This window comes from Bos grunniens, chromosome 16 (assembly GCF_055505025.1).
Source record: "Bos grunniens cultivar Pamir isolate PY7600 chromosome 16, Bosgru_T2T1.0, whole genome shotgun sequence".
NCBI lineage: Eukaryota > Metazoa > Chordata > Mammalia > Artiodactyla > Bovidae > Bos > Bos grunniens.
In genome coordinates this window covers 21,213,666-21,241,558 of record NC_141180.1, presented here as the reverse complement: position 1 = coordinate 21,241,558, position 27,893 = coordinate 21,213,666, and the positions used below count along the sequence as shown (strand labels likewise).

General features: G+C 38.3%; 1 protein-coding gene across 17 annotated transcripts in view; it reads left to right on the top strand.

The window, feature by feature from the left end:
* RASAL2 (RAS protein activator like 2) overlaps window positions 1-27,893 on the top strand; it is a 399,585-nt gene that overhangs the window by 320,205 nt on the left and 51,487 nt on the right. For all 17 annotated transcript variants that reach the window (XM_086343655.1, XM_086343654.1, XM_086343653.1 and 14 more), the window contains one exon: window positions 16,424-16,533. In XM_086343655.1, the coding sequence (XP_086199781.1) occupies window positions 16,424-16,533 (110 nt within the window). The remainder of the gene's footprint in view (window positions 1-16,423; window positions 16,534-27,893) is intronic.

The window sequence follows — 27,893 nt, the reverse complement described above, 5'->3', positions numbered from 1 at the left end:
CTGCATACAGGTTTCTCAAGAGGCAGGTCAAGTGGTCTGGTATTCCCATCTCTTTAAGAATTTTCCACAGTTTATTGTGATCCACACAGTCAAAGGCTTTGGCATAGTCAATAAAGCAAAAATAGATGTTTCTCTGGAACTCTCTTGCTTTTCCCATGATCCAGCGGATGTTGGCAATTTGATCTCTGGTTCCTCTGCCTTTTCTAAAACCAGCTTGAACATCTGGAAGTTCACGGTTCACATATTGCTGAAGCCTGGCTTGGAGAATTTTGAGTATTACTTTACTAGTGTGTGAGATGAGTGCAATTGTGCAGTAGTTTGAGCATTCTTTGGCATTGCCTTTCTTTGGGATTGGAATGAAAACTGACCTTTTCCAGTCCTGTGGCCACTGCTGAGTTTTCCACATTTGCTGGCATATTGAGTGCAGCACTTTGACAGCATCATCTTTCAGGATTTGAAAGAGCTCCACTGGAATCCCATCACCTCCACTAGCTTTGTTTGTAGTGATGCTTTCTAAGGCCCACTTGACTTCACATTCCAGGATGTCTGGCTCTAGGTGAGTGATCACACCATCGTGATTATCTTGGTCGTGAAGATCTTTTTTGTACAGTTCTTCTGTGTATTCTTGCCACCTCTTCTTAATATCTTCCGCTTCTGTTAGGTCCATACCATTTCTGTCCTTTATCAAGCCCATCTTTGCATGATGTGTTCCCTTTGTATCTCTAATTTTCTTGAAGCGATCTCTAGTCTTTCCCATTCTGTTGTTTTCCTCTATTTCTTTGCATTGGTCGCTGAGGAAGGCTTTCTTATCTCTTCTTGCTATTCTTTGGAACTCTGCATTCAGATGCTTATATCTTTCCTTTTCTCCTTTGCTTTTTGCTTCTCTTCTGTTCACAGCCACTTGTAAGGCCTCCTCAGACAGCCATTTTGCTTTTTTGCATTTCTTTTCCATGGGGATGGTCTTGATCCCTGTCTCCTGTACAATGTCACGAACCTCAGTCCATAGTTCATCAGGCACTCTATCTATCAGATCTAGTCCCTTAAATCTATTTCTCACTTCCACTGTATAATCATAAGGGATTTGATTTAGGTCATACCTGAATGGTCTAGTGGTTTTCCCTACTTTCTTCAATTTAAGTCTGAATTTGGCAATAAGAAGTTCATGATCTGAGCCACAGTCAGCTCCTGGTCTTTTTTTTGTTGACTGTGTAGAGCTTCTCCATCTTTGGCTGCAAAGAATATAATCAGTCTGATTTTTGTGTTGACCATCTGGTGATGTCCATGTGTAGAGTCTTCGCTTGTGTTGTTGGAAGGGGGTGTTTGCTATGACCAGTGCATTTTCTTGGCAAAACTCTATTGGTCTTTGCCCTGCTTCATTCCGTATTCCAAGACCAAATTTGCCTGTTACTCCAGGTGTTTCTTGACTTCCTACTTTTGCATTCCAGTCTCCTATAATGAAAAGGACATCTTTTTGTGGTGTTAGTTCTAAAAGGTCTTGTAGGTCTTCATAGAACCGTTCAATTTCAGCTTCTTCAGCGTTACTGGTTGGGGCATAGACTTGGATTACTGTGATATTGAATGGTAATCATTATTAGCATTCTGCAAATATATATTAGGTAGCCCACTGTATACTAAGCATTGAAGTAATATAATGATGAGCTCAATAATGTTTGCCTTTAGGAGTTAAGACTCGGTAGGGGATATAAAATTGAAAGACCAAGAATTATCGGTCAAGACAGGAAAACAGTATGAACAAAAGATCTTAGGTAATTAAAAGTGAGAGACTAAGTCCTACTAGAGAAATCAAGAAGGATTTTGTGAGGAGTTGGTATTCAAAATAAATAGTGTAGGAACAACTGAGTGGCCCTTTTTGGGGGGAAAAAAAAAGATAAAATTAAATGTGAGATATATCTTTTACCTTACATGAGAGTAAACTCCAAATGGATTAGGGATCTAAGTGTAAAAAATAAACCATACAACTACTAGAAGAAAACAGAGAGGAATTTCCTCTTTACTTTTAACAAACACTCTTCTTTAATGAATGATTACTGAAAAGCTAGAAGCAAAAAAAAAAAAATTTTTAAGACATGTCAAAAAACATCATAAAGTTAAAAGACAACTGACCGATGCACAACATATGGATATCAGCACTTACAAATGAGAGACAAATGATCAAAACCTCAACAGAAAAATTGAAAAAAGAGATGAATAGATAATTCTCAAAAACTATAAAAATTTTTCTGAACATACAAAAGCAACGTTCATACAATCAGAAATGCAGATCAAAACAGCATAGAGATACTACCTCACCTTTTAGCTACCAAAAACTGTCGAGTATGATAAATTCAGTTGGTGACGGGAAACTGACAGTCTCATATATTGCTGATGGGAATGCAAACTGGTGCAGCCCTTCTAGAGGGGATTTTAGCAAATCTACACATGCACCTCTCCATCCAGCAGTCCCACTTTTAGCTGTCTGCCTTCAAAATACAGCCTCCACCATTATGAAAATACATATATACAAGGTATTCCTTGCAGCATCGTTTATAATTGTAAAATATTGGAAGCAACCTAAATGCCCACCCATAAGAAACTAATTACATAAATTATATGTGCAAGGTAGAGTAATGGTCTCCCAAAGCTATACATATCTTAATATGCAGAATATATGAATATGTTGCCATAAATGGCAAAAGAAGCTGTTGCAGATGTGGTTAAGGCTGATGACCTCAAGGTAGGAAGAGTATCCTAGATTGTCCAGGTGGTTTCATTCTATTAACAGGTAGTGGTGGTGGTTTAGTTGCTTTGTTGTGACTGATGCCTGTGACCCTATGGACTATAGCCTGCCGGGCTCCTCTGTTCATGGAATTTCCCAGGCAAGTAACAGGAGGCCTTAGAAACTGAGAACATTTAAGAGAGATACTACATTGCTAGCTTTGAAGATGGAGGAAGACGACCAGGAGCCAAGGAATATGAGTGACCTTAAAGTGCTGGAAAAGGCAAAAAACACATTCTCCCATAGAGCCTTCAGAGAGGAGTAAAGCCCTGCTGACACCTTGATTTTAGCCAGATGATACCTGTGTTGGACTTCTGACCTACAGAATAGTAGTAAATTTGTACTGTTTAAGTCACTGTGTTTGTGGTAATTTGTTACAGCAGCAATAGAAAACTAGTACAGTGATAAACTGGTGAAATTAGAATTCTGTAATTTCAGTCAGTATGTCACTGACCATGGTTCTTGACCTTACTCAGTAGCAACTGGTAAGAAGAGACAAGAAGTTCAGGCAGGGCTCTATCTGGACCCTGTTGCAGCAGGAGGGAGTGAAAGCAGATAATAATTTTCCTTGCTGTCTCCTTATGGGCAGGCAAGCAGGTTCCTTACATGGAGTGAATGTCGGGGTGAGTAGAGGGGCTGAGCCAGAGAAGTGGCTTAGGTAGTCTGCCCACCCCTTTGTGGTGCTGTGTGCAGGGAGCATCCACAGTACCCTACTTTTGCTCCAGCTCCTCAGAAGTGGCATTTGGGCTTTTGGCCTTTTTGTATCTTGTTGTTCATAGTTTGCCCCAACTGCACATGTTACATGTATGCAGCTATTTTTAGTTCCTTATAGTTTTTTTGTATTTTGTTGCTGGAGGACATGCTTATCCAGGTGAAAGCACTGCAGCAAAGGGTCCCAGATGCCAGCCTATCTTAAGTATGGTAACTGTGTTAATTTCCTAGTTTTCATAATTATGTGCACGCTCAGTCACTAATTCATGTCCAACTCTTTGCGACCCCAAGGACTGTAGTCCGCCATGCTTCTCTGTCCATGGGATTTCCCAGGCAAGAGTATTGGAGTGTGTTGTAATTTCTTCCTCCAGGGGATCGACCCAGGAATGAAACCCCCATCTCCTGTGTCTCCTACATTGGCAGGTGGATTCTTGACCACTGAGCCACCTGGGAAGTCATAATAATTCTATGGTTACATAAGATGTTACTGTTAGATGAATCTGGACAAAGGGAAAACTCTTTGTACTATTTTTCCAAATGTAAAGCACAAAATATCAAAGATTCCTTCCCTTTTCAAGATCCCCGCCCCACTCACCTCACTGAAATATTTATGTTAGTCACCATTTCTTTTCTGCTATTCCTCTGTGAATTTCCAATGGCTTTTAACTCTTGTTAAAAAGTAAAGACTTGTTTACAAAAATTTTTAGTGGATTTATTCTTAATGGATTCAAAATGGAAACATCCCAAAAGTCCATTGGTTGGCAAATGGGTAAGCCAGTTTTGGTACATCTGTACAGTGGAATAAAAAGGAAGCAACTAGTAACACATGCCCCAGTATGGATAAATTTCAAAACCAGTATGCTAAGTGAAGGACGACTCTTTACCACATAATTCCATTTATATAACATTCTAGAACAGATGAAACTATAGGAACAAATCAGATTAGTGGTTTCTAAGGGCTGAGGAAGGAGGAAGGGATTGACTATAAAGGGGCACAAATAAATTCTTTGAGTGATAGAAATATTCTGTATCTCAACTGCAGTAGTACACATTTGTCAAAACTCATCAAACTGTATACCTAAAAAATAGTGAATTTTGTTTATAAATTACACTTATATGAATATAATTTTTAATAGAAAAGATATATTTAAAACATAAGTTGAAAATAAAAGGTTTAAAAACTTTTAACTGGAAGATAATAATCAAAACAAATATGGCATAACAGTGTTGTATCAAGTGAAGATAAATCTTTACAGCAAATTATTGGGGATAGAGAAGGTATGCTTTATATCTTCTAGTGGTAAGCATATCAATAAGTTATATTACGATGCTATATATAATTATGGGGCTTCCCAGGTGACACTAGTGTTAAAGAACCCACCTGCCAATGCAGAAGACATTTGAGATGTGGTTTTGGTCCCTGGGTCAGAAAGATCCGCTGGAGAGGGCATGGCAACCCACTTCAGTATTCTTGCCTGGAGAATCCCATGGACAGAGGTACCTGGTAGGCTACAGTCTGTAGGGTCGAAAAAGAGCTGGACATGACTGAAGAGACTTAGCACACACACACACACACACACACACAACAATTATAATGTTATGTAATACTATTTTACTTTTATATTTTAATATAATCTAATAATATCATTGGCATAGTTTAGGTATAATCAGTGCATATATGTTCACTCTATTAACTTCTGTGCTTTTGTATGTTTAAGAGTTTCATAATAAAAGATTCACTTCCTTTAACAAAAGAGAATCATTGGATGTGTGTCAAAAATCCAATCTGCTTCACACCAGAGATTCTGATTCATCAGCTCTGCGCTAGAAAAAACAATTGTAATTTATGATAGAATCTTTTCTTTTCCTCTGTGATGCTCAAATTTGTAGACAAACAAAAACAAAACAAATAACCCTACATCAAAAAGCCCCACTAGAGGAGAAATTACTCACACTGAAGCTGCTTATTAACTATAAAGCACTTTATAGCTGTTTATTGTTTTGCTATGATCCTTGTTACCTGGAGTTTCCCTTTCTGTTTAGACTTCCAACAAGTGGAAGATAAACTAAGTAACATATTATAACTGAAAAGTAAAGTTTGACATTTTCAGTTACCCTTCCTTTTCCTTTTTCCTTGTTAGCTTTCTACAATTAGATTTTAGTTAACATTTATCAAACATCTACAAGTTCCTAAGTTACATTAAGAGAACAAGCAAGAGAGTCGGTTATGTATGACATAGCCCTTCTTAGATAATTATGAACCATAGTAATATGAAGAGCTAAAATATACAAAACACACAGAGACTAATTTACTCATTAAACTGAAACTTAAAAAGCAAGAATAAAAACAGTTCTCACCTGGTTTCTAGAAGGTGACATTTTCTTAGTATGAGTCATAGAACATTTTAAGGAACTGCTATTAAAATTACTTAATCACCTAGAATCATTTAATCCCTTTGGTGGTCACTGGTACGGAAAAGTCTCAAACAGGATTAAAGCAAGGTTCTGTTGCACCCCACTCTGTGTGTGTGTGTGTGTGTGTGTGTGTGTGTGTGTGTGTGTGAGAAAGGTGATGACATGTCTCTCTGCTGCCTCTCTATTATGTCTTAAGGGAACAGCAGCAGTGCTAGGACACCCGCAAGTCAGTGTCTGATTACCACCACTGAGGCTTCTGAGAGCGGTTGCATAGCAGCAGTTTTATTCCAGTTACCAATCATGCCCTGATAGCCAAGTTCGGTCTTTTGGGGGTTACTCCAATCTGTAGGTGGTGAACAACTTTTATCGCTATCTTAACATTCACCAAGCTCCAGAGAAAGACACATTTGATTTTATCTCTTTCACTGGCTGTTGCTAATTTTAAGCCTTATTTTGACAAAAAAAGAATGAGTATCAACTTCTTAATCTAAGTCATTTTAATTGTATCAGTTGCCACGAGAGTGTTGTTGTTTAAAACAGTAAGCTTTTTACTATTTTTAAGAAGTGTAAACGGTAGCAAGAGCATTTCAAAGGAAACTTGGATGGGGTAGGACTTGTTTAAAGGGTTTTATTGGTGTTCTTTCAGACTAGGTTTGAGTCATTTAGAAGGATGAAATCAAGTTTATTTGTAGTCTTCTCCTTTGTTTGCATTTATGCTATGGGATTTTTAGGGTACATTTATAGGAGTATCATTTACTCTCCAAATTAACATAAGACATAGATATCATAACTTTATGTGAAAGAGAGAGAGAGATTTTCCTAACTGGTATTCATCTATTTTAAAATTTTATATTTGGATTTTTTTTCTCAGTAACCACAGAATCAGTTACATATAAAAGTAACTTCAGTAGGATTTCAATTTTACTCTAGTTTAATTTTATAGATAGGAGCCTTAGGAGCAAATTTTTCTACATCAAATGTCACATTAGTGGAGGTTTTTAATTTGTTTTCTTTTTTCCTCTCATATTTTTGAATTGTCGTATTGCATTTCTATTTCTTTATGATGTATAATTCTATAATAAGATACATGTAGAAATTAAGTATAGTGTACATTTTTGAACTGTAGTGTTGGAGAAGACTCTTGAGAGTCCCTTGGACTGCAAGGAGATCCAACCAGTCCATTCTAAAGGAGATCAGACCTGGGTGTTCTTTGGAAGGAATGATGCTAAAGCTGAAACTCCAGGACTTTGGCCACCTCATGAGAAGAGCTGACTCATTGGAAAAGACTCTGATGCTGGGAGGGATTGGGGGCAGGAGGAGAAGGGGACGACAGAGGATGAGATGGCTGGATGGCATCACCAACTCGATGGACGTGAGTTTGAGTGAACTCCTGGAGTTGGTGATGGACAGGGAGGCCTGGCGTGCTGCAATTCATGGGGTCACAAAGAGTCAGACACAACTGAGCGACTGAACTGAACTGAACATGGGAAAATGCATTATAGTATAGTACTTAGAGTATTCAAAGAGAAATTAGAATGTGGAGAATTAGTATAGTATTATGGTTAAAAAGCAAGAGTTCCAGAGTCAGACCACCTGAACTTGAAGTTTTACTCTGACACTTGGCAGCTCTGTGACTTGGGAAAAGCCAGAGAACGTCTCCATATCTCAGCTATTGATAGACAGGTGATCAACTGTTCATGAAGAAAATGAACTGCTCATATATTGCACATTCCTGCTTAGAATCATATTAAAGTTTCATAGCTGAGAGTATTTTTCTAAGAAAAGCAAATACTTATTTATGACTGCTTTGAATGGTCTTGTCTCTCATTGTAGATTTCCTTAGAAGTCAGAGCACAAGGTGAGGTCCTTACAGTGGCCTCCAGGATCTACACAGCATACCGCCTACCCCACTCCCCAGACCAGCACCATCATGCTACCTCTCTGACCTCATTCCCCACAACTCTTCTTACTGCTTTCTCCATTCCAGCCTAAGTGACTTCTTGACTCTTTTTTGATCATACCAGGCATGCTTTTGCCTTAAAGGCTTTGCCGAGCCTAGTCACATTGCCTGGAATGCTTTTCCCTTCCAGTATGTGCTGGAAGTACCAAGGCTGACTCACCTCCTTCAGATCTTTATTCAATATAATCTTCATGAGGTCTGCAATGACCACTTTGTACTCCCAGTCCTCTTTACACAGCTCTGTTTTTAACAGTGGTTTTCTCTTGAATCCCTGGTGGCTCAGAGGTTAAAGCATCTGCCTGCAATGCGGGAGGCCCGGGTTCAATCCCTGAGCTGGGAAGATCCCCTGGAGAAGGAAATGGCAACGCACTCCAGTATTCTTGCCTGGAGAATCCCATGGAGGGAAGAGCCTGGTGGGCTACAGTCCATGGGGTCACAAAGAGTCAGACACGACTGAGCTACCTCGCTTTCACTTTCTTTTGCTAATTTACTTTGTTCTTTGTTTATTGTCTGCTTCCTTCCACTGGTATGTAAGATTAATGAAGAAAAAGAGTTTTGTTTGTTTTGTTCATTGATATATCTCAAGTGCCTCAAGTATCTGACAAATAAATATATGAATAAATGAAGCTTTTTCAGTACTAGCATTACACTGGATTTAAATTCTGACTCCTCACCTATAAACTCTATTACTTATATCAAGTTATTGAATACCTACTTTGTGGAGTTGTTCCATGAATTAAATGTCACCACATACTGGAAAGCACCTGGCCAGTGCTTGATAACCCAGGAGGCCTTCAATAAATTCTTTCAGCCAACAAATGTTTACTGAACACTTATGATATACCAGGTATCACTTACAGGCACTGGCATATATCACTGAGCAAAATAGCCCCAAATCCCTGATGCTATGGGAATTATTTCTAGTTTGCTTTCCTTTCTTCGTTGCAGTAGTTTCTAGAAGGAAAAAAATCATGATTTCACCAACCTGTTCAGTAGTCTCTCATCCTAGATTCATTTCAATTAATACTTATAGGTACCCATTTTCCATTACTTTAAAAGTACTTTTGCATTCAGTTATCTTATTCTTTGAGATGGCCTTAGGAAGAGAAAATTTTAATCCTCATTTTACCTCTAAGAAATCTGAAACCTCAAAGTTATGATTTGTCCAGTGTCATTCACCTAGGAGAAATTTGAGCCAGGATTTGAAGCCATACTTCCTGACTCAGGGTTCCCTATTCTCTCCATGGTGGCACTTTTACCAGAAGCACCATGATGGGTTTTATTCATTTCACTGCCTATTTAATTTCAGTTCTACAAACATACATTGGGCCCCTACTAGATGGCCAGATACCAGCCTTGCCCAGGAATGCAAAAATTGTTTAGTCCCTGTCCTGAGAAGTTTAGAATTTAATAGAGACGACTGTTAACACATCAGTGGGTATGCAGCGTGCTAAATGTAACACTGGCTATATTTATAGATTCTTGGAAGCACATAGGAGGGACAATTAATCTAAACAGCGTCAGGGATTGCCAAAATAGACACCTTAGAGGAGATCATGGCTCAGCTGAGTCTGAAAGGATGACTTAAACAGGGAAAAGGGAAGGAATATGAGCAGTAGCAGAGAGACGTGACAAATTGGAGGCTTTTAGAGTTGCTGGTGTCTAAAGCACTAAGCAGGGAATGGCTAGGGATCAGGCTAGAGCAGTTAGTATCTACCAGATGATACTACATGCTTAGAGGTAAAACCGTTACCAGGACCATTCTCTTAGGTAGCTTTAGGTCAATTATTCCCATCCACTCAGCGGTAGCTAGGGCTGTTCACAGTACAGAGCCTACTGACCTGTATATAAGGAATTGCTCAGAGGGGCTGGTGGGCAAGAGGACATACCATACACTCTGAGGCTTCAAAGAGGAAATAATGTTGCTGGAAGGCTCAGTGCAACCTGGTTGGTCCAGGCAAAGGTATAGAAGGAGCCAAGCTTTGAGCTAAATAGTCTTCTCAGATGAAAACCATAGTTCAGTTATATCAAGGAAATGAAAACAGAATTTTGTAGTAGCTTCTACTACCTCACCAACAACTCTGGGCCATCTTACAATTTCCCTTATCTGTATTCTGTAAACAACCATAATTTTAAGGTTTAATCTCTGTGGTGGATTTTAAGATAGATATAGCATTATCAGTTCACTTCACTTCAGTTGCTCAGTTGTCTGATTCTTTGCAACCCCATGGAACATAGCATGCCAGTCCTCCCTGTCCATCACCAACTCCCAGAGTTTACCCAAACTCATGTCCATTGAGTCGGTGATGCCATCCAACCATCTCATCCTCTGTCGTTCCCTTCTCCTCCTACCTTCAATCTTTCCCAACATCAGGGTCTTTTTAAATGAGTGAGCTCTTCGCATCAGGTGGCCAAAGTATTGGAGTTTCAGCTTCAACATCAATCCTTCCAATGAACACCCAGGCCTGATCTCCTTTAGGATGGACTGGTTGGATCTCCTTGCAGTCCAAGGCAATCTCAAGAGTCTTCTCCAACACCACAGTTCAAAAGCATCAATTCTTCGGTGCTCAGCTTTCTTTATATTCCAACTCTCACATCCATACATGACCACAGGAAAAACCATAGCCTTGACTAGACTGACCTTTGTTGACACAGTGATGTCTCTGCTTTTGAATATGCTATCTAGGTTGGTCATAACTTTCCTTCCAAGGAGTAAGCATCTTTTAATTTCATGGCTGCAGTCACCATGCAGTGATTTTGGAGCCCAGAAAAATAAAGTCAGCTACTGTTTCCACTGTTTCGCCATCTATTTGCCATGAAGTGATGGGACTGGATGCCATGATCTTTGTTTTCTGAATGTTGAGCTTTAAGCCAACTTTTTCACTCTCCTCTTTCACTTTCATCAAGATGCTTTTTAGTTCTTCTTCACTTTCTGCCATAAGAGTGGTGTCTTCTGCATATCTGAGGTTATTGGTATTTTTCCCGGCAATCTTGATTCCGGGTTGTGCTTCCTCCAGCCCAGCGTTTCTCATGATGTACTCTGCATATAAGTTAAATAAGCAGGGTGACAATATACAGCCTTGACGTACTCCTTTCCCAACTTGGAACCAGTCTGTTGTTCCATGTCTATTTCTAAATGTTGCTTCCTGGCCTGCATACAGATTTCTCAAGAGGCAGGTCAGGTGGTCTGGTATTCCCATCTCTTTCAGAATTTTCCACAGTTTATTGTGATCCACACAGTCAAAGGCTTTGGCATAGTCAATAGATGGAAGCAGATGTTTTTCTGGAACTCTCTTGCTTTTTTGATGATCCAGCGGATGTTGGCAATTTGATCTCTGGTTCCTCTGCCTTTTCTAAAACCAGCTTGAACATCTGGAAGTTCATGATTCACATATTGCTGAAGCCTGGCTTGGAGAATTTTGAGCATTACTTTTCTAGTGTGTGAGATGAGTGCAATTGTGCAGTAGTTTGAGCATTCTTTGGCATTTCCTTTCTTTGGGATTGGAATGAAAACTGACCTTTTCCAGTCCTGTGGCCACTGCCGAGTTTTCCAAATTTGCTGGCATATTGAATGCAGCACTTTCACAGCATCATCTTTTAGGATTTGAAATAACTCCACTGGAATCCCATCACCTCCACTAGATTTGTTTGTAATGATACTTCCTAAGGCCCACTTGACTTCACATTCCAGGATGTCTGGCACTAGGTGAGTGATCACACTAGTGTGATTATCTGGGTCATGAAGCTCTTTTTTTGTACAGTTCTTCTGTGTATTCTTGCCATCTCTTCTTAATATCTTCTGCTTCTCTTAGGTCCGTACCATTTCTGTCCTTTATCGAGCCCATCTTTGCATGAAATGTTCCTTTGGTATCTCTGATTTTCTTGAAGCGATCTCTAGTCTTTCCCATTCTGTTGTTTTCCTCTATTTCTTTGCATTGGTCGCTGAGGAAGGCTTTCTTATCTCTTCTTGCTATTCTTTGGAACTCTGCATTCAGATGCTTATATCTTTCCTTTTCTCCTTTGCTTTTTGCTTCTCTTCTGTTCACAGCCATTTGTAAGGCCTCCTCAGATGGCCATTTTGCTTTTTTGCATTTCTTTTCCATGGGGATGGTCTTGATCCCTGTCTCCTGTACAATGTCACGAACCTCAGTCCGTAGTTCATCAGGCACTCTATCTATCAGATCTAGTCCCTTAAATCTATTTCTCACTTCCACTATATAATTGTAAGGGATTTGATTTAGGTCATACCTGAATGGTCTAGTGGTTTTCCCTACTTCAATTTAAGTCTGAATTTGGCAATAAGAAGTTCATGATCTGAGCCACAGTCCGCTCCTAGTCTTGTTTTTGCTCACTGTGTAGAGCTTCTCCATCTTTGGCTGCAACGAATATAATCAATCTGATTTTTGTGTTGACCATCTGGTGATGTCCATGTGTAGAGTCTTCGCTTGTGTTGTTGGAAGAGGGTGTTTGCTATGACCAGTGCGTTCTCTTGGCAAAACTCTATTAGCCTTTGCCCTGCTTTATTCTGTAGTCTAAGGCCAAATTTGCCTGTTACTCCAGGTGTTTCTTGACTTCCTACTTTTGCATTCCAGTTCCTGTAATGAAAAGGACGTCTTTTTTTGGATGTTAGTTCTAAAAGGTCTTGTAGGTCTTCATAGAACCATTCAACTTTAGCTTCTTCAGCATTACTGGTCGGGGCATAGACTTGGATTACTGTGATATTGAATGGTTTGCCTTGGAAACGAACAGAGATCATTCTGTTGTTTTTGAGATTGCTTCCAAGTACTGGATTTTGGACTCTTTTGTTGACTATGATGGCTACTCCATTTCTTCTAAGGGATTCCTGCCCACAGTAGTAGATATAATGGTCATCTGAGTTAAATTCACCCATTCCAGTCCATTTTAGTTCGCTGATTCCTAGAATGTCAATGTTCACTCTTGCCATCTTCTGTTTGACCACTTCCAATTTGCCTTGATTCATGAACCTAACATTCCAGGTTCCTATGCAATATTGCTCTTTATAGCATCAAACCTTGCTTTTATCACCAGTCACATCCACAACTGGGTATTGTTTTTGCTTTGGCTCCATCCGTTCATTTTTTCTTATATTATTTCTCCACTGATCTCCAGTAGCATATTGGGCACCTACCGACCTTGGGAGTTCCTCTTTCAGTGTCCTATCTTTTTGCCTTTTCATACTGTTCATGGGGTTCTCAAGGCAAGAATACTGAAGTGGTTTGCCATTCCCTTCTCCAGTGGACCACATTCTGTCAGACCTCTCCACCATGACCCATCCATCTTGGGTGGCCCCACACAGCATGGCCTAGTTTCATTGAGTTAGACAAGGCTGTCGACCATGTGATCAGATTGGCTAGTTTTCTGTGATTGTGGTTTCAGTCTGTCTGCCCTCTGATGCCCTCTCTTAGTGCCTACCATCTTAACTTGGGTTTCTCTTACCTTGGACGTGGAGTATCTCCTCACGGCTGCCGCTCCTAACCTTGGACATGGGGTGTCTCCTCTAGGCCACCGCTCCTGACTTTGGACGTGGGGTATCTCGTCTCTGCCAATTATACATTCAGTTCAGTTCAGTCACTCAGTTGTGTCTGACTCTTTGCTACCCCATGAACCACAGCACACCAGGCCTCCCTGTCCATCACCAACTCCCAGAGTCCACCCAAACGCAATAGCTGGACAAATCAACTTTCCAATCTTATTTGTCGTTACAACTCATAATTTACCAACCAAACTAAATCTACTTAATGTATACCCTGTGTGGTGTTTTTCTCAAGCTGTGGTCCATAGAGTACCCTTGCTCCTCAATTCCTCCAAACCCCAATCATGTCTTCTCTCTGGGACCTAGCATATACCACTTCTTCCGTACAATGTCCCTTCATTTCAATAGATGATGCAACCTCTTCTGTCTCTGAACTCCTGAAATAATTTCCTATGTACCTCTCTAAAATAATACCATGTTTCATCAATTCCGAGATGTAAATTTTTTCATCTTTTAACATCTCCATAGTTTATCTTTTAAAACATGCCATTCATCATCAGTGTTCTTAAAAGAGAGAATATATCATGGTATTTTGTGGAAAAACATGAATAACAACTACTCTGAGTCAAAAAAAATAGTTCAGAAGAATGAAGAAGCATTAAATACCTTAACCAGTTTTGTGTATGTTCTTTCTTTGTGTACACTATGTGATATATGACAAAACCTGCCAACCTAAGTCATTAAAAAGACAACTTCTTTAATGCAAAATAAAGAGTCTAAGTGATGTCATTTTGTTATAGTTTAATTGGCAGCTTTTTTTCTTAGTATTCATAAAATAATGGTGTGACAATCACTGTTGTCCTAGATTCAAAGAAATAAGATAGTTTTATTTTGTGATTAAATATGTCAGGCATATTTATGTCAGGCATATATGTCTGGCATATATGTCAGGCATAATATATAATATATATATTATATTTATTTCTAGTCCTGTATTAAACTACAAGCCTTTTGAGGGCAAGGATTTTATTTAATCTTTGGTACCCTTACAATAGCTGTTATGATGCTTTATACCATATACATATAAAATAAATATTTAATAAATAAATGGATTAAAATATGAAGTATAAGATAAAAGTGCCACAGAAAGATAAAGTACTATATTAGTGAACATCTACTAGTACATTCTCAGTTAACTACTTAACTATAGTTTTGTTAGAAATGTATTTATATATGTATTTAGTTGGGTCCTTGGGCTGAATCTCAACTTAGGCTTGTGGTTTTTGAACCAACAATAAATGATCCTAATAGAATTCTATAAATTTCGATCTGCTTGCTGACTCCATTCTTAAGAAAATGTGATGACTCATCTTTTTTGAATTATAGAAGGTAGTAAATAAAACCTCTGCCTTGGAGAACAAATACCAGTGACTTTCCCTAATGATGCTAAGATTATACAGGAAACCAGCAAATGCCTGTCTCTAAGAAGTATAGTACTGTAAAAATAGCCTTGTTTTTTTTCCTTCCAATCAATCTCAGTAACACCTATAATAAAAAACCTGGGAAATCAAAAACAGCTTAGGGAATTTTGTCTATGTGATATTTTCTAGTTTTTATCCTTATTCTTTGGACTACAAGAACAAGAAATAACATAAGCATTTTTCTTCAGTCAGCTAAATAGTTCCAATTCTGATTGAAATAAGTAATTTCCATCATTCTCTCAGAGTGCTTATGTGTTTGCAAACCATACTTAGCGTGGAACAGCGGTGGTAGTCCACTCTGCTGTTCACTGGATATCTCCACTTATCTTTCTGGATTGTACGTTCTTTCCCTGTTAAAGTTAGGCGTGGTCATGTGGCTTTTTTGTCTAATAAAATGAGACCATTAGTGACATAAAGCTTTCAGAGCAAGTACAAAATTCCCCACACTTCCTTTATCCTGCTGCAACAACTGTAGAAGCACAGAGGTGGAGCCACACTTAGCACAAGACCCTGTGTGAGCATAGCATAGAGCCAGGTCCGCATCACGTTTAACCTGCTCAGAGAGACGTAGTGTGTTTTGTGTGAGATTATTATTTTGTGTGTGTGTGAAATTTGTGTGTGATATTTTGTGTGAGATTATATTATTGTAAAGTTATTAGATAAGTATAACCTAGCTTGTTGTGATTAATATAGTCTTTACTCCAAAACAGTGGGGTTTAATGGTAACTAAAAGAATATAACAGATTTGATGTGCTGTTATTGGCCTAGTATTTCTTTCTTCCTTTTGGAAATATTATTGTACACAGATTCTATAAGCTAATAATATTCATCACCAGGTGATTAGAGTCATTTCCATGCAACAAAATACTTTTCTTTGAATTACAATCTTTTGTCAAAACATTTTGAGGTACCTCTGTAAGATGTCCTTTCATCTGCCAACAGTAGAATTGTTTCTTAAAAGAAATGCTCATTGATGTTCATTCTTGTATTTATTTTTTGTATTCAGCAAGCTTTTTTGAATGTCCATTATTTGCCAGGTGCTAAGACTGGACGATGTTCAGGGCACTCTGGGTGGTTTGGTAGAAGTGGCACAAAGCAAGCAGGGGCTAAAAACTATAAGGCACTTTGCTCTTCTGAAGTCTAGGTGCTTCACTGATTTCATAAATGATACATACCAATTTCATTTTGAAATAGTTAAACTATATTTAAAAGTTAACATCATAAATACCATATCCAAGATGACATAGATCAAATTATGCCACTGTTGAGACCGCCAACTTATGACCTTAAAACTTAGAAGTTTCTTTACCATAGCTAGTATAGGGACAGTTTAAGAAATAAGAACTTAAGTGCCATCAAAAACTCTAATTCTCCCAGTTATCTTGGAAGAAAACGAATTTTAGCACATTACCAAGTGGTTTCCAGCAACTGTGTTTTACAAATTAAAAAATTGAAAGCTGGATTCTGTTTCTGGTCTTCATTATAAGAATCTGAGTAGCTTTTATAAAGGCAGTGCAGACGACTTAGGAGATAGCAAGGTTCCCCTTTTGTTCTTTTTCCTATCACCTTCTGCCTTTTCATTCTAGGGGTTCTTCAGCAAGCGCCTAAAAGGCTCCATCAAGAGGACCAAAAGCCAGTCAAAGCTTGACCGAAACACGAGCTTTCGGCTTCCCTCTCTTCGCAATACCGATGACAGGTAGGCGTTCACTTGCTTAAAACACAGAAAGCAATTTTACAGTGCATTTTGGTAAGATACTTTGGTCTTCTCTAACTGTGCATCAGTGATAGTCCTAGAGAACTGATAAAAAAATTTACTTTTTTGTCTTGCTCATATTGAGGCACGGTACAAAATATTAGCTTACATACCAAACCAGTTTAAAAATCTTATAATATTGAAGAGTGTGCAGATACCTAAGAACTAATTTAAGAGTCAGTTGTGCTGTTTCTGTCGAATTGTGTTCTAGTGGTCCAAGGTGTATCTTTCTTCTGTAGAATGCCTCTAAGGGATGCTGATGGCTATAGCTAACATTTTCTGAGCACTGTCCTAAATGCTTTATATACTTTATCTTGTTTAATCTTTAGAATAACCCTGTAAGAGAAATACTAATATTATCACCATTTTACAGATGACAAGTTTGAGAAACAGAGGTTCCAAGTTTATACTGCTTAGTAAATAGTAAAAATGGTATTTAAACTTCGGCAGCTTTGCTCTGAGTCCATGGTCTTCACTGCTGTCTTGCTCTTTGTGTATACTATATGGACTCGGCCTTATTAATTTACAGTCACATCTAGAAGGCGTGTATGGAAAGGAAGCCTTGAGATTTTTCTGGTGGTCCAGTGGCTAAGACTCTGCTCCCAATACAGGGGGCCCAGGTTCGATCCCTGGTCAGGGAACTAGATCCTACATACTACAACTAAAGATTCCACATGCCACAATGAAGATCAAAGCTCCTGCATGCCACAACTAAGACCCAGCGCTGCCAACTAAATAAGTAAAAAAAAAAAAAATTTTTTTTTTTTTTAAAAGGAAGCCTGGAATTCAATAATTAGTACTACCAGCTTGAGCAAACCTCACATGCATAGCTCTCGAAGGATAACAGCCTTCTAAAATGATTGAATGCATGCTAGAACACATTTGTAATAATTCATGTCTCCACAATGCTCAGAATTTAGGAAATGGTACTCTTGTGTCTTGACACATCACCACTGTCACCAGTATTTACTGAGTGCTTACTCTGTGCCAGGTATTTTTAATGTAGTCTCTCATGTAATGCAATGAGATTAGATACTATTTTACAGATGAGGAACTAAGGCAAAAGAGATTGAGAAGCATGCCCGTAGTCACACAGCTAATTAGTAGAGTTTGGATTTAAACTTTTGTCTGCCTTTCATAATGATCCTCCTATTTATACTTGGGTGTTTCTTTTTCTTTTCAGTAATAAGTCCATTATTTCCAGCTACCGACATAATAAGTAGAAATATAGATTGTAATCTCATAATTGCAGATTATAGACTTGCCAGGCAGAGAGTTACTCTTATTTTATAAATAAAGTAACTTTTCCCCTATACTGAATTGATGAGAGGCTACAGCTTTATCAGCTCTTCTTATCCTTGAACCACTTTAGAGATGTTCTGTGAAATTTGCAAGTATGTTCAATTGCAGTGCAATTGTATTGTTAGATATCTCTTTTATACCTCTTTGTTTAAAGGTAATCATTTAAAAAAAAATCTTTTATTCTCATATTTTCCCTTAGATTCCTATTATTCTACAACTTTCATCATTGTAAGAATTCAAATCATTTTATAAATAAGTCTCAATAAAATAGAATGACAAGATTTTTCAGAATATTGGTTTTTAAGGACAAGGATATGGTATAGCAACTAAAACATTCCTAATTCAATCACTAGTTCCTTAAACTCTGTAGCATCACGTATAAACTTGAAAGACAAGGAGATATTTTTTGTAGGTGTACTTTATTTTATAAACTTGACTAAATATCACTTTCTCAATTTCAAACCAAGTGCTCTCTCCTATTCTGTTTTGCTTCAGGTAGCCTAGAGGAATTCTTGGATTGAATTACCAAGAGATTATATTCTCCTGGAGTCTGCTATTGCTATTATATAGGCAGCGCATTTTCAGCCTTTCCAGTGATTTAAATTCCTTATATGTGACGTCCATGCTATTCTGCTTCAGTCAATAGTAGTATCTTTCTGGCTCAAATACAGCATACTAAATAAATACAGCATAATAAAAAAAGTGCTAATAAATCTCAAATATTAGATAATCCTTTTTGTCTTTCAAATCCATTTATAGAGGTTTTCTAAACAGAAATTTTTCAGAAACTTTATTCTTCTTATATAGGGATATACTCACTAGAAGTTTGAATATATCACAGTTCAAAAAAAAAAAAAAGACCCTCTTGCCATCAGATCATCTGAAAACACAGATAAATAGAACTAAGGTACAAGGTCTTAATCAACTGAGTTCCTCAAATTGGTAACCTTACTGGTATCATTAAGAAATTTTTCCAAAGACCCCTGGTCTTGTGCCATATGCATCAGTTGCTGAAATCAGGCCATTTCTTCCAAAATGGTATGTGGTGTCTAAATCTAAGTAGAAAAGCATTGCTATTCTTATAGCAAGTCTGCAGAAACTCTAGGCAAACCTAAGTAAGCAACCCCTTTTTGCAGTTTCTAAATTGTACTGTAAAATGCTTGTGTCTTTGTGTAAAAGAAAAAAGTTTCAATACATTAAGTACAGCTTAAAAAATAGAAGTCCCTCTTCACCTTCCTTTTCTTCCCATACAAATAACCTCATTAACAGTTTGTATATTTTCAAACCGTTTTTTTAAAAATCCATACGTAAATGCATGCATATGTATATTTTGCTTATTTTCATAAAGCTGGTGTTGTTGGTGTTTAGTCAGTGAGTCGTGTCTGACTCTTGCGACCCCATGGACTATAGCCCAACAGGCTCCTCTGTCCATGGGATTTCCCAAGCAAGAATACTGGAGTGGGTTGCCATTTCCTTCTCCAGGAGATCTTCCTGACCTAGAGATCAAACCCAAGTCCCCTGCACTGCAGGCAGATTCTTCACCACTGAGCCACCAGGGAAGCCTTTCACATAAGTGGGATCATACTATATGTATTACTTTGTGACTTCGCTTTATAGAATAAATATTTTGGACAACTTTATATGTCAGTCATATAAATCTACATTATTCTCCTTAACAATAACAGTTTTTTGTAACATGTGTACTTCACTTCCCTGCTGATGAATATTTTGTTTCTCCATTTTTGGGCTTAAAATAGAGATGTAATGACCATTTTTCTTATGTGACTTTCTCTCCTTATGTGATGGGGTTAGATTTCTGAAGAACTTCTAGTATGAAGTATACACAATATCGAATTGTTCTTCAAAAAACCTGTACTAATTTCCATTCCCACCCATAGATTAGGCTCACTTTTATCCATGGATAAATAACAAGGTCCTACTGTATAGACAGGGAACTAGATTCAATATGCTGTGATAAACCATAATGGAAAACACTATTAGAAAAAAAAAATATATATATATATAAAACTAAGTCACTTTGTTGTACAGCAGAAATTAATATAACATTGTCCAGCAACTATACATCAATATTAAAAATTACTTTTATCCTTCAAACAACCATTATATTTTATCAATATGATGGATGAATAGAAATAGTAAACACATATACAGTATGTACTGGGCTTCCCGGCTAGCTCAGCGGTAAAGAATCTGCCTTCAATGCAGGAGACCCAGGTTCTATCCCTGGGTCATGAAGATCCCCTGGAGGAGGGCTTGGCAACCCATTCCAGTATTCTTGCACGGAGAATTCCTGGACAGAGGAGACTGGCGGGCTACAGTCCATAGGGTCACAAAGAGTCTGACACAACTGAAGCGACTTGGCACTCACACACACAGTGTGCACTACGTGTCACACACTGGTCAAGCACTTCACATAAATGAACTCATTTAATCATTATAACAACCCGAGTTACATTCGTGACCTCATTTTGAAGATGAGAGAACTGAAACAGAGAAATGAGTGAATTGCACAAGGTCACACATCAGAAAACGGCAGTACTGTGATTCAAATTCAAGAATTCTAGCTCTGGAGTGTACATTCTTAACTTTATGCTATATTGCCCCTCACAAAAAAGTCAGGTAGCGGTAGCAGACATTTCTTTGTTTTAATTTCCATTCCCTAATGCTGGGTAAGTTGAACACCTTTTCAGAAGTTTTCTTCTTCTATGACTTGCTTATTGATCCCTTTACCCATTTTCTGTTGAGCTATTTGTCCTTTATCTAAGGATTTGGAGTAGTCCTTTATTATTACAAGGGATTGTAAGCCACTATTACTCATATTCGGAGAAGGCAATGGCACCCCACTCCAGTACTTTTGCCTAGAAAATCCCATGGACGCTAGAGTCGGACACTACTGAGCGACTTCACTTTCACTTTTCACTTTCATGCATTGGAGAAGGAAATGGCAAACACTCCAGGCAGTGTTCTTGCCTGGAGAATCCCAGAGACGGGGAAGCCTGGTGGGCTGCCATCTATGGGGTCACACAGAGTCGGACACGACCGAAGTGACTTAGCAGCAGCATTACTCATATTGTTAAATTTTTCTTCCAGTCAGTTACTTGTGTTTTAAAATCATGTCTCTAGATTATATAGAAGTTTTAGATTTTCATTTGGTCCATCATGTCAGTCTTTGTGGGCTTAACTGTCCAAATTTGACCAGAACTCTGAACTCAAGAAGCCAAGGATCTCTTTCTCATTAAATTTCTCATTATAATGCTGTTCAGTTCACTTTCTCTCTCTCCTTCAAGAGGAGGAAATATTCTATCTGGGGTATCAGAAGGATAATGAAGTAGTGATCATGATATTTTGAATTTTTCAAGGTTTTTGATAACTACAAACCTTATTTAGCACTCATTACATTTTAGAAATGTAAAATTATTCTCATGAGGTCTGAGTTACTGCTTAAAGATGGCAGAAAAGCAGTTGTAAGTGAGTCCATTTCATCTAAAGAAGGTTTACTATATGTGATCAGTAAGTTTTTCTGTGCAAAAGACTAAAAGGTTATTTTAACATGCAGACTTAATTGATCCAAAAGACCCTGCAGGTCTGTTTAGCCAATGATCTGCAAGTCATAAACTCTGCTGTAAGGCCCTGATAGAATTTAGTGCCAAGGTTGCCTTGGGGATCAATTTATAATGATTCTTAAACTTAGAATTTTCTTTGTAAAACTGTGGGGCATAGACATAAGTCAAATGTTGCCGAATAATATTTCTAAAAACCAAATATCTTGTTGCACCGTAACATAGGTAATTGTGAGAGTTATGTACAGAGTAGAAAGCCATGTGCTACCAGGGAATATAGAGAAGTAAAGACACAGCCCAACCTTAAGGAGTCAACAGAAGAAGTAAATATCCAAGAAGAAATGGTGCAGGGAGGTAAGATTACTTCTTGTTGGGTGGATTGGGAAAGACCTTAGAGGGCAGTGGCAGTGAGTTATACCTTAAAAAACAAGTATAATTTGAACTGAGAAATAGACATGGAGAGAGTACTCTTCAGGATGGAAATAATAAGCAAAAGAAGAGAGCAAGAAATTACAGAGCTTGAAAAGAGCTTACCCCCCAGAACTCTGAAAAGATTCAGCTCCTACCCAGCTCTAAAAGGCTAGCAACCAGGCTTACATTTATCACAGAGCAAATTTGAGAAACTCAACCAGATAAAAAGATACCAACATTTATGTTCCCCCATTACAATTTCTGGAGAAGGCAATGGCAACCCACTCCAGTACTCTTGCCTGGAAAATCCCATGGATGGAGGAGCCTGGTGGGCTGCAGTCCATGGGATCGTGAAGAGTCGGACACAACTGAGTGACTTCACTTTCACTTTTCACTTTCATGCACTGGAGAAGGAAATGGCAACCCACTCCAGTGTTCTTGCCTGGAGAATCCCAGGGACGGGGGAGCCTGGTGGGCTGCCGTCTATGGGGTCTCACAGAGTCGGACATGACTGAAGCGACTTAGCAGCAGCAGCAGCATTAAAATTTCAGCTGGTAATTCTACTCCTAATTATATACAAGAGAAGTGAAAACATTATGTCCCCACAAAAACTTGTACATGAATGTTTATAAGCATTATCTATAATTGCCCCAAAATGATACTGACCCAAATGTCCATTAACTGATGAGTGGATATACAAAAGATGATACATCCACATAATACAGTATTATTCAGTCTTAAAAAGAGAATGGAGTACTGATACATGCTACAGTATGGACAAAGCTTGAAAACTTTACGGAAAGTGAAAAAAGCCAGTCACAAAAGACGGCAGAATGTACAATTCCATTTCTGTGAAATGTCCAGAATAGGCAAATCTATGCAGACAGCAGATTAATGGCTGCTAGAGGCTGGGGATATAGGGCAGGGAAATTAATGAAAAATGACTGCTAATGGACATGAGGTTTCTCTTTTGGAATGATGAAATGTTTTAAGCTTAGACTGTGGTGATAATTGCACAATTCTGAGTATACTGAAAATGGTGTGCTTTAAATGAGTAGATTTTATGGTATGTTAATTATATCTCAATAAAGATGTTAAATTACTTTTTAAAAAACATCTGGCCAGGAAGTACTCTGCAATGACGCTCATTAATCTGTAAGCTGTATTCCAGCACACAGTTTCCACTGAGTTCTTTCGTGCTTTAAAATAAAGACAGATGGCCAAGAATCTCCAGATACTGAGGAAATTCTTCACCATGAAAGGCAGGAGGAAAAACAAATAAAAAAGAGAGAAAAAAAAGAACTCAGAAGAAACAAGAGACAACACACAAAGCCAAAAACAACTTCTAAGCATAATAAATATTTTCAAAAGATAAGGTTGTGCATCTATAAAACAATAATATGCTGTAAGAAAAGGAACCCCACTGAAACAAGAGAGTTTGAAAATTAAAATATGTAAACTAAAGTCAAGTCAGTTGCCCAGAAAGCGGAACAGAAAATGAGAAAATCAATCCAGAAGATTCTAATAAAAGAAGAGTTTACTTAGAAAAGTTTGGAGAGGAAAATATCAAAGAAATAATACAAGAAAATTTCCAAAACCAAGAAAATATAAATGTACATAGTGGAAAGGCCACCATATTCCAGTGAGTGAAAAATAACGAAAGACTTTCCAGCACACACACACACACACACACACACACACACACACACACACACACCAGTTCACATTATCATGAAAGAGCACAGTACCAGGGCTTAAAAAAAACCTTAAAAGCTTCTAGAAAGAAAAATTAGGTTACATATAAAGGAGGTATGAAAGGATTGCATTACAGTTCTCAATAGAATATTGAAAATCAAAAGTCACTGGAGCAGTGTTGTCAAAATTCTGAGTGGAGGTTATTTTCAACCCAGCAATCCATACACAGGACAATCCTTGAATGTCAAATGGGGAGTTCAGATTTTATTGTATAAGCAGTGGGGGCACGTTAACCATGTTTGAGCAAGGAAGTGACCTGATTAGAATTGTGCCATATATAGATTAATCCAGCAGTGGAATTTCACATGACTTGGTTTGCAGAGACTAAATTTGGGATTCCAATTAAGGGTTGGGGGAGTGCTATTTTAAGAAATAAGGAAGGCTCTAAAGAGGTAGTTGGCAGTGGGGATGAAGAATCAGAGACAAGATAGGAGAAACATTTTAGAGGCAAAATCAATAGGATGTCACAGTCATTATTGTTCCAAAGCCATCTAATCAGATAAAAGCCAGTAAAGTGATTTCCTAGAATCAATATTGGCAGCATTTTCACATTAAAGCCATATCATGTGAAAGGGTGTAGGGACAGGAGAAGACTCTGATATGTCTACCTTTTGTTGAAATGCACTTTGAAAAGTTTTAAAAATTTGAAATTGCTGAAAAACCATGGTCATACCGCACTATCAGGCATTCCAGGATTTTGAATGCTGGTCAGGTTGCCAACCTTGCTCTGGAAGTGCTACTTAAATTTATCAACGTCTTGAGGTAAAAGTAAGCACATGGAATAGAATTTTCTCAATTCCTTCAAATGTCCTTTAAGTAAAAACCTCTGCAGTGATGTCTTCGATTCTGAGACTCACTGACCAAGTATGGTTTTAAAGTCTGCTTATTCACTGTCAGGAGATACTAAAGAGTAACTGTAGTGTTCATTTGTAGGATGTATATACTCAGCTTCTTCTGTTTCTCCTGATTAGAACCAATTTTTTTTAACTCTTTTTCTTTTTAATTCATATACTGACAAGAAGTGAGAGAGTCTTGCAAGCACTTCCCCAATAGCATGTGTGTGCTCAGTCAGAGTCATGTCGGACTCTTTGTGACCCCATGGACTGTAGCCCACTAGGCTCCTCTGTCCATGGGATTTTCCAGGTATGAATACTGAAGATCCCTCCTCCAGGGGATCTTCCCGACCCAGGGACCGAACTCGCATTACCTGCATTGGCAGATGGATTCTTTACCACTGAGCCACCTGGGAAGCCCAGTGATATAACTGTAGTGTAATATCAAAACCAAGTAATTGACATTGATACTGGACTACAGACTTTATTCAGTTTTCACCAATTTTTATATGCACTTATTTGTGTGTGTGTATAGTTCTATGCAGCCTAATCCTACATATCGATTTGTGTAACCACCACCATCATAATCGAGATACAGAATTGTTCCATTACCAGAAAAGAACTCTCTGCTACTCTTTACAGTCATACCCCCCTCTCTACACCTATCCCTGTCCCCTGCCAACCACGTTTTGTTTTCTACCTCTATGGTTTTGTTATTTCAAGTGTTATATAAATGGAATTGTATAATGTGTAACCATTTAAGAGTGGCATTTTTTTTCACTAAATAAAATGCCCTTGAGTGGCATTTTTTTTCACTAAATAAAATGCCCTTGAAGTCCCTCCAAATTGTTGCATCTGTCAATAGTTTGTTCCTTATTATTGCTGAGTAGTATTCTATTGTATGGATGTACCAGAATTAAACCAACCACCCACTGGAGAACATTGGTTTCTAGTTTTTAGCTATTAGGAATGAAGCCCGTATGAACAGTTGTGTACACGTAAGTTTTCATTTCTCTACAGTAAGTACACAAGCTTACTGTGAAATTGCTAGATTATATAAGTACTTGCTTAGGTTAGTAAGAAACTGCTGAACTATTTTGCAGAGTACCTGTACAATTTTACATTTCCACCAGCAATTTTATAGGGGGCGGGGGGTGTGTGCGGGGGGGTGTGTCCGTGTCCCTGTCCCAAGATTTTCACCTAAGTTTTCTTCCAAAGGTTTTGTGATTTTTTGCTTTTATATTTAAGTTTACAATTCATTTAGTTAATCTATAGTTACTCTAAATAAAGGTCTTGACCCAGAGCCTATGGATGTTCTCTCCAAATAGTAATCAAAACTGCGTACTTACCCCAGCCAAACAAATTGCAGAGAATGTGTCTGGTTTTGGAGAAGGAAGTATTATAAACTACTTAGTTCTCTCTTCATCTACTCTTCCCATCCAGCTTACCTACCCGTGGTTTTAGGTACTCTCCAGATCTGGGGCAATGGGAGGCAGAAGGGCGGGGAAAGGGAATAAGAAAACAGTAAATACTACCTTGCATGCATGTGTGTAAGTCGCTTCAGTCTTGTCTGACTCTTTGCAACGCTATGGACTGTAGCCCGCCAGGTTCCTCTGTCCACAGGATTCTCCAGGCAAGAGTACTGAAGTGGGTTGCCATACCCTCCTTCAGGGGACCTTCCTGAGCCAGGGATCAAACCTGTGTCTACGTTTCCTGTTTTGGCAGACATGTTCTTAACCACTAGCACAACCCGGAAGCCCAAAACTCTCTTAGCCTTCCATTATGCTCTCTGAGCCTGAGCGTTGTTTAACACGACTCTTCTGTCATGGGGTGCTTTGGGGAGTTCTTCAGGAATACATCATCTCTGAGGAACTCTCACCTATGGTTTTTGTTTCTGTTTTTTGTTGGCTTTTTTTTTTTTTTTAGTTTCGTGGGTACATTTTTATTCTGGATACTTATTTGCAACTCCTTCCACAGTTTCTAGGTAGGAATTGCTGTTCTAGTTTCTACCCTTCCAAGTCTCCGGTCCACAGGAAATATCCACAAATTTTCTGCCCTGACAAACCTCTAAGATTGCAGCCTTATGTAAAATTATCAACTTGGGCTCTGCTACTGAAAGTTAGCCATTTCCCATCCTCTAGATTTCCCAGGTAAAATCAAACTCCACTTTGTATGCATTCCCTACCTAAACCCCTTATGTGTGTTGGGGGGAGGCGGGTAGCTGGAAGGGGTGAGCCTCACAGCTTTCTCCAAAATTCTCCCTCAGAGAATCCTTTCCCTTCTCCATAGTCACCACTTTTTATAGTCTTATTCTGACCAAGAGGTTCAAGGTAATGGAATTCGTTCCAAAACTTTCCCTTTGTAAATTCTGCAGTTTGTCTTGATACTTTACTTTGGCATGCAATATCTGTTTTATCTTGGAGTCTCAATTTGAAACTTCACTTTTAATATCTCATCACATGTATATAATACTTTCATTAATCTACAATCTTCAGCATAACCTACAGGTAGGAATATGGCTCTGTCTGTTCCCTAGCTCAGCATTATCACCTTCTACTCCTACCAGAAGTCTGTCATTTACTTACTATACTGTTCATATTTCTCTGCTTTTAATCTTGCTGCCCTCTCTGTCCCCCAAACCATTTCCTATTCCTACACCTTGTCCTTTGACAAGCTTACTTCTAATTCATACTGATGCAACAAAACCCCAGTTAGGAGTCATATGCTCCCTAATTTCTTTGTTCTTCCTATGCATCATCCTAAACTAAGCACCTACACCAGATACCCACCCGTGACCAAGTGTATACACCTTATTATTGAGTTTATCTTTCCATGTTTCTGCTTACCATGGCAGATGGGAAGTTCCACAAGTAGACACACAATCTTTGTATCCCCACCCTCTACCACAATGCCTGTTCTATTACAGTACTTAATTTCTTGGCTTGAAACAAAAGGTAAGAATCCAAACAAATTCTAGATAATAAAGAATCTCCTTCAATATGGTGTACTTAGGTAGAATGACAGCTTCTCAGAAATTATTGGATTCCAGGCCATTAATTAATCAATACAGTCTAGCTATAGATTAGTTTCCCTTACCAGTGTTTACTGGTATGGGCCAATTAAGGAGCCCTTAGTTTTGTGGGCTAAAATCCAACTGAAGTTTCTGATTATATCACAATAGCATTTTAATCCACTTAGACTGCTTTATCTTAGTAGAAAAATTTTATTTCCATACATTTATTCTTCTGTCTTCATATTCTTCCAGCAAGGAATAATTCAAGAATAGCCATCCTAACCTCAGCCAGATGAATAGTTTATATAAAATGAACTAATGCATGTAATATCACTGTGAAAAGCTGTGTTTGCAATGATAGTCCTATTTGTATGGTACGTGTAGTTTATGAGACATTTGTAAAATCAT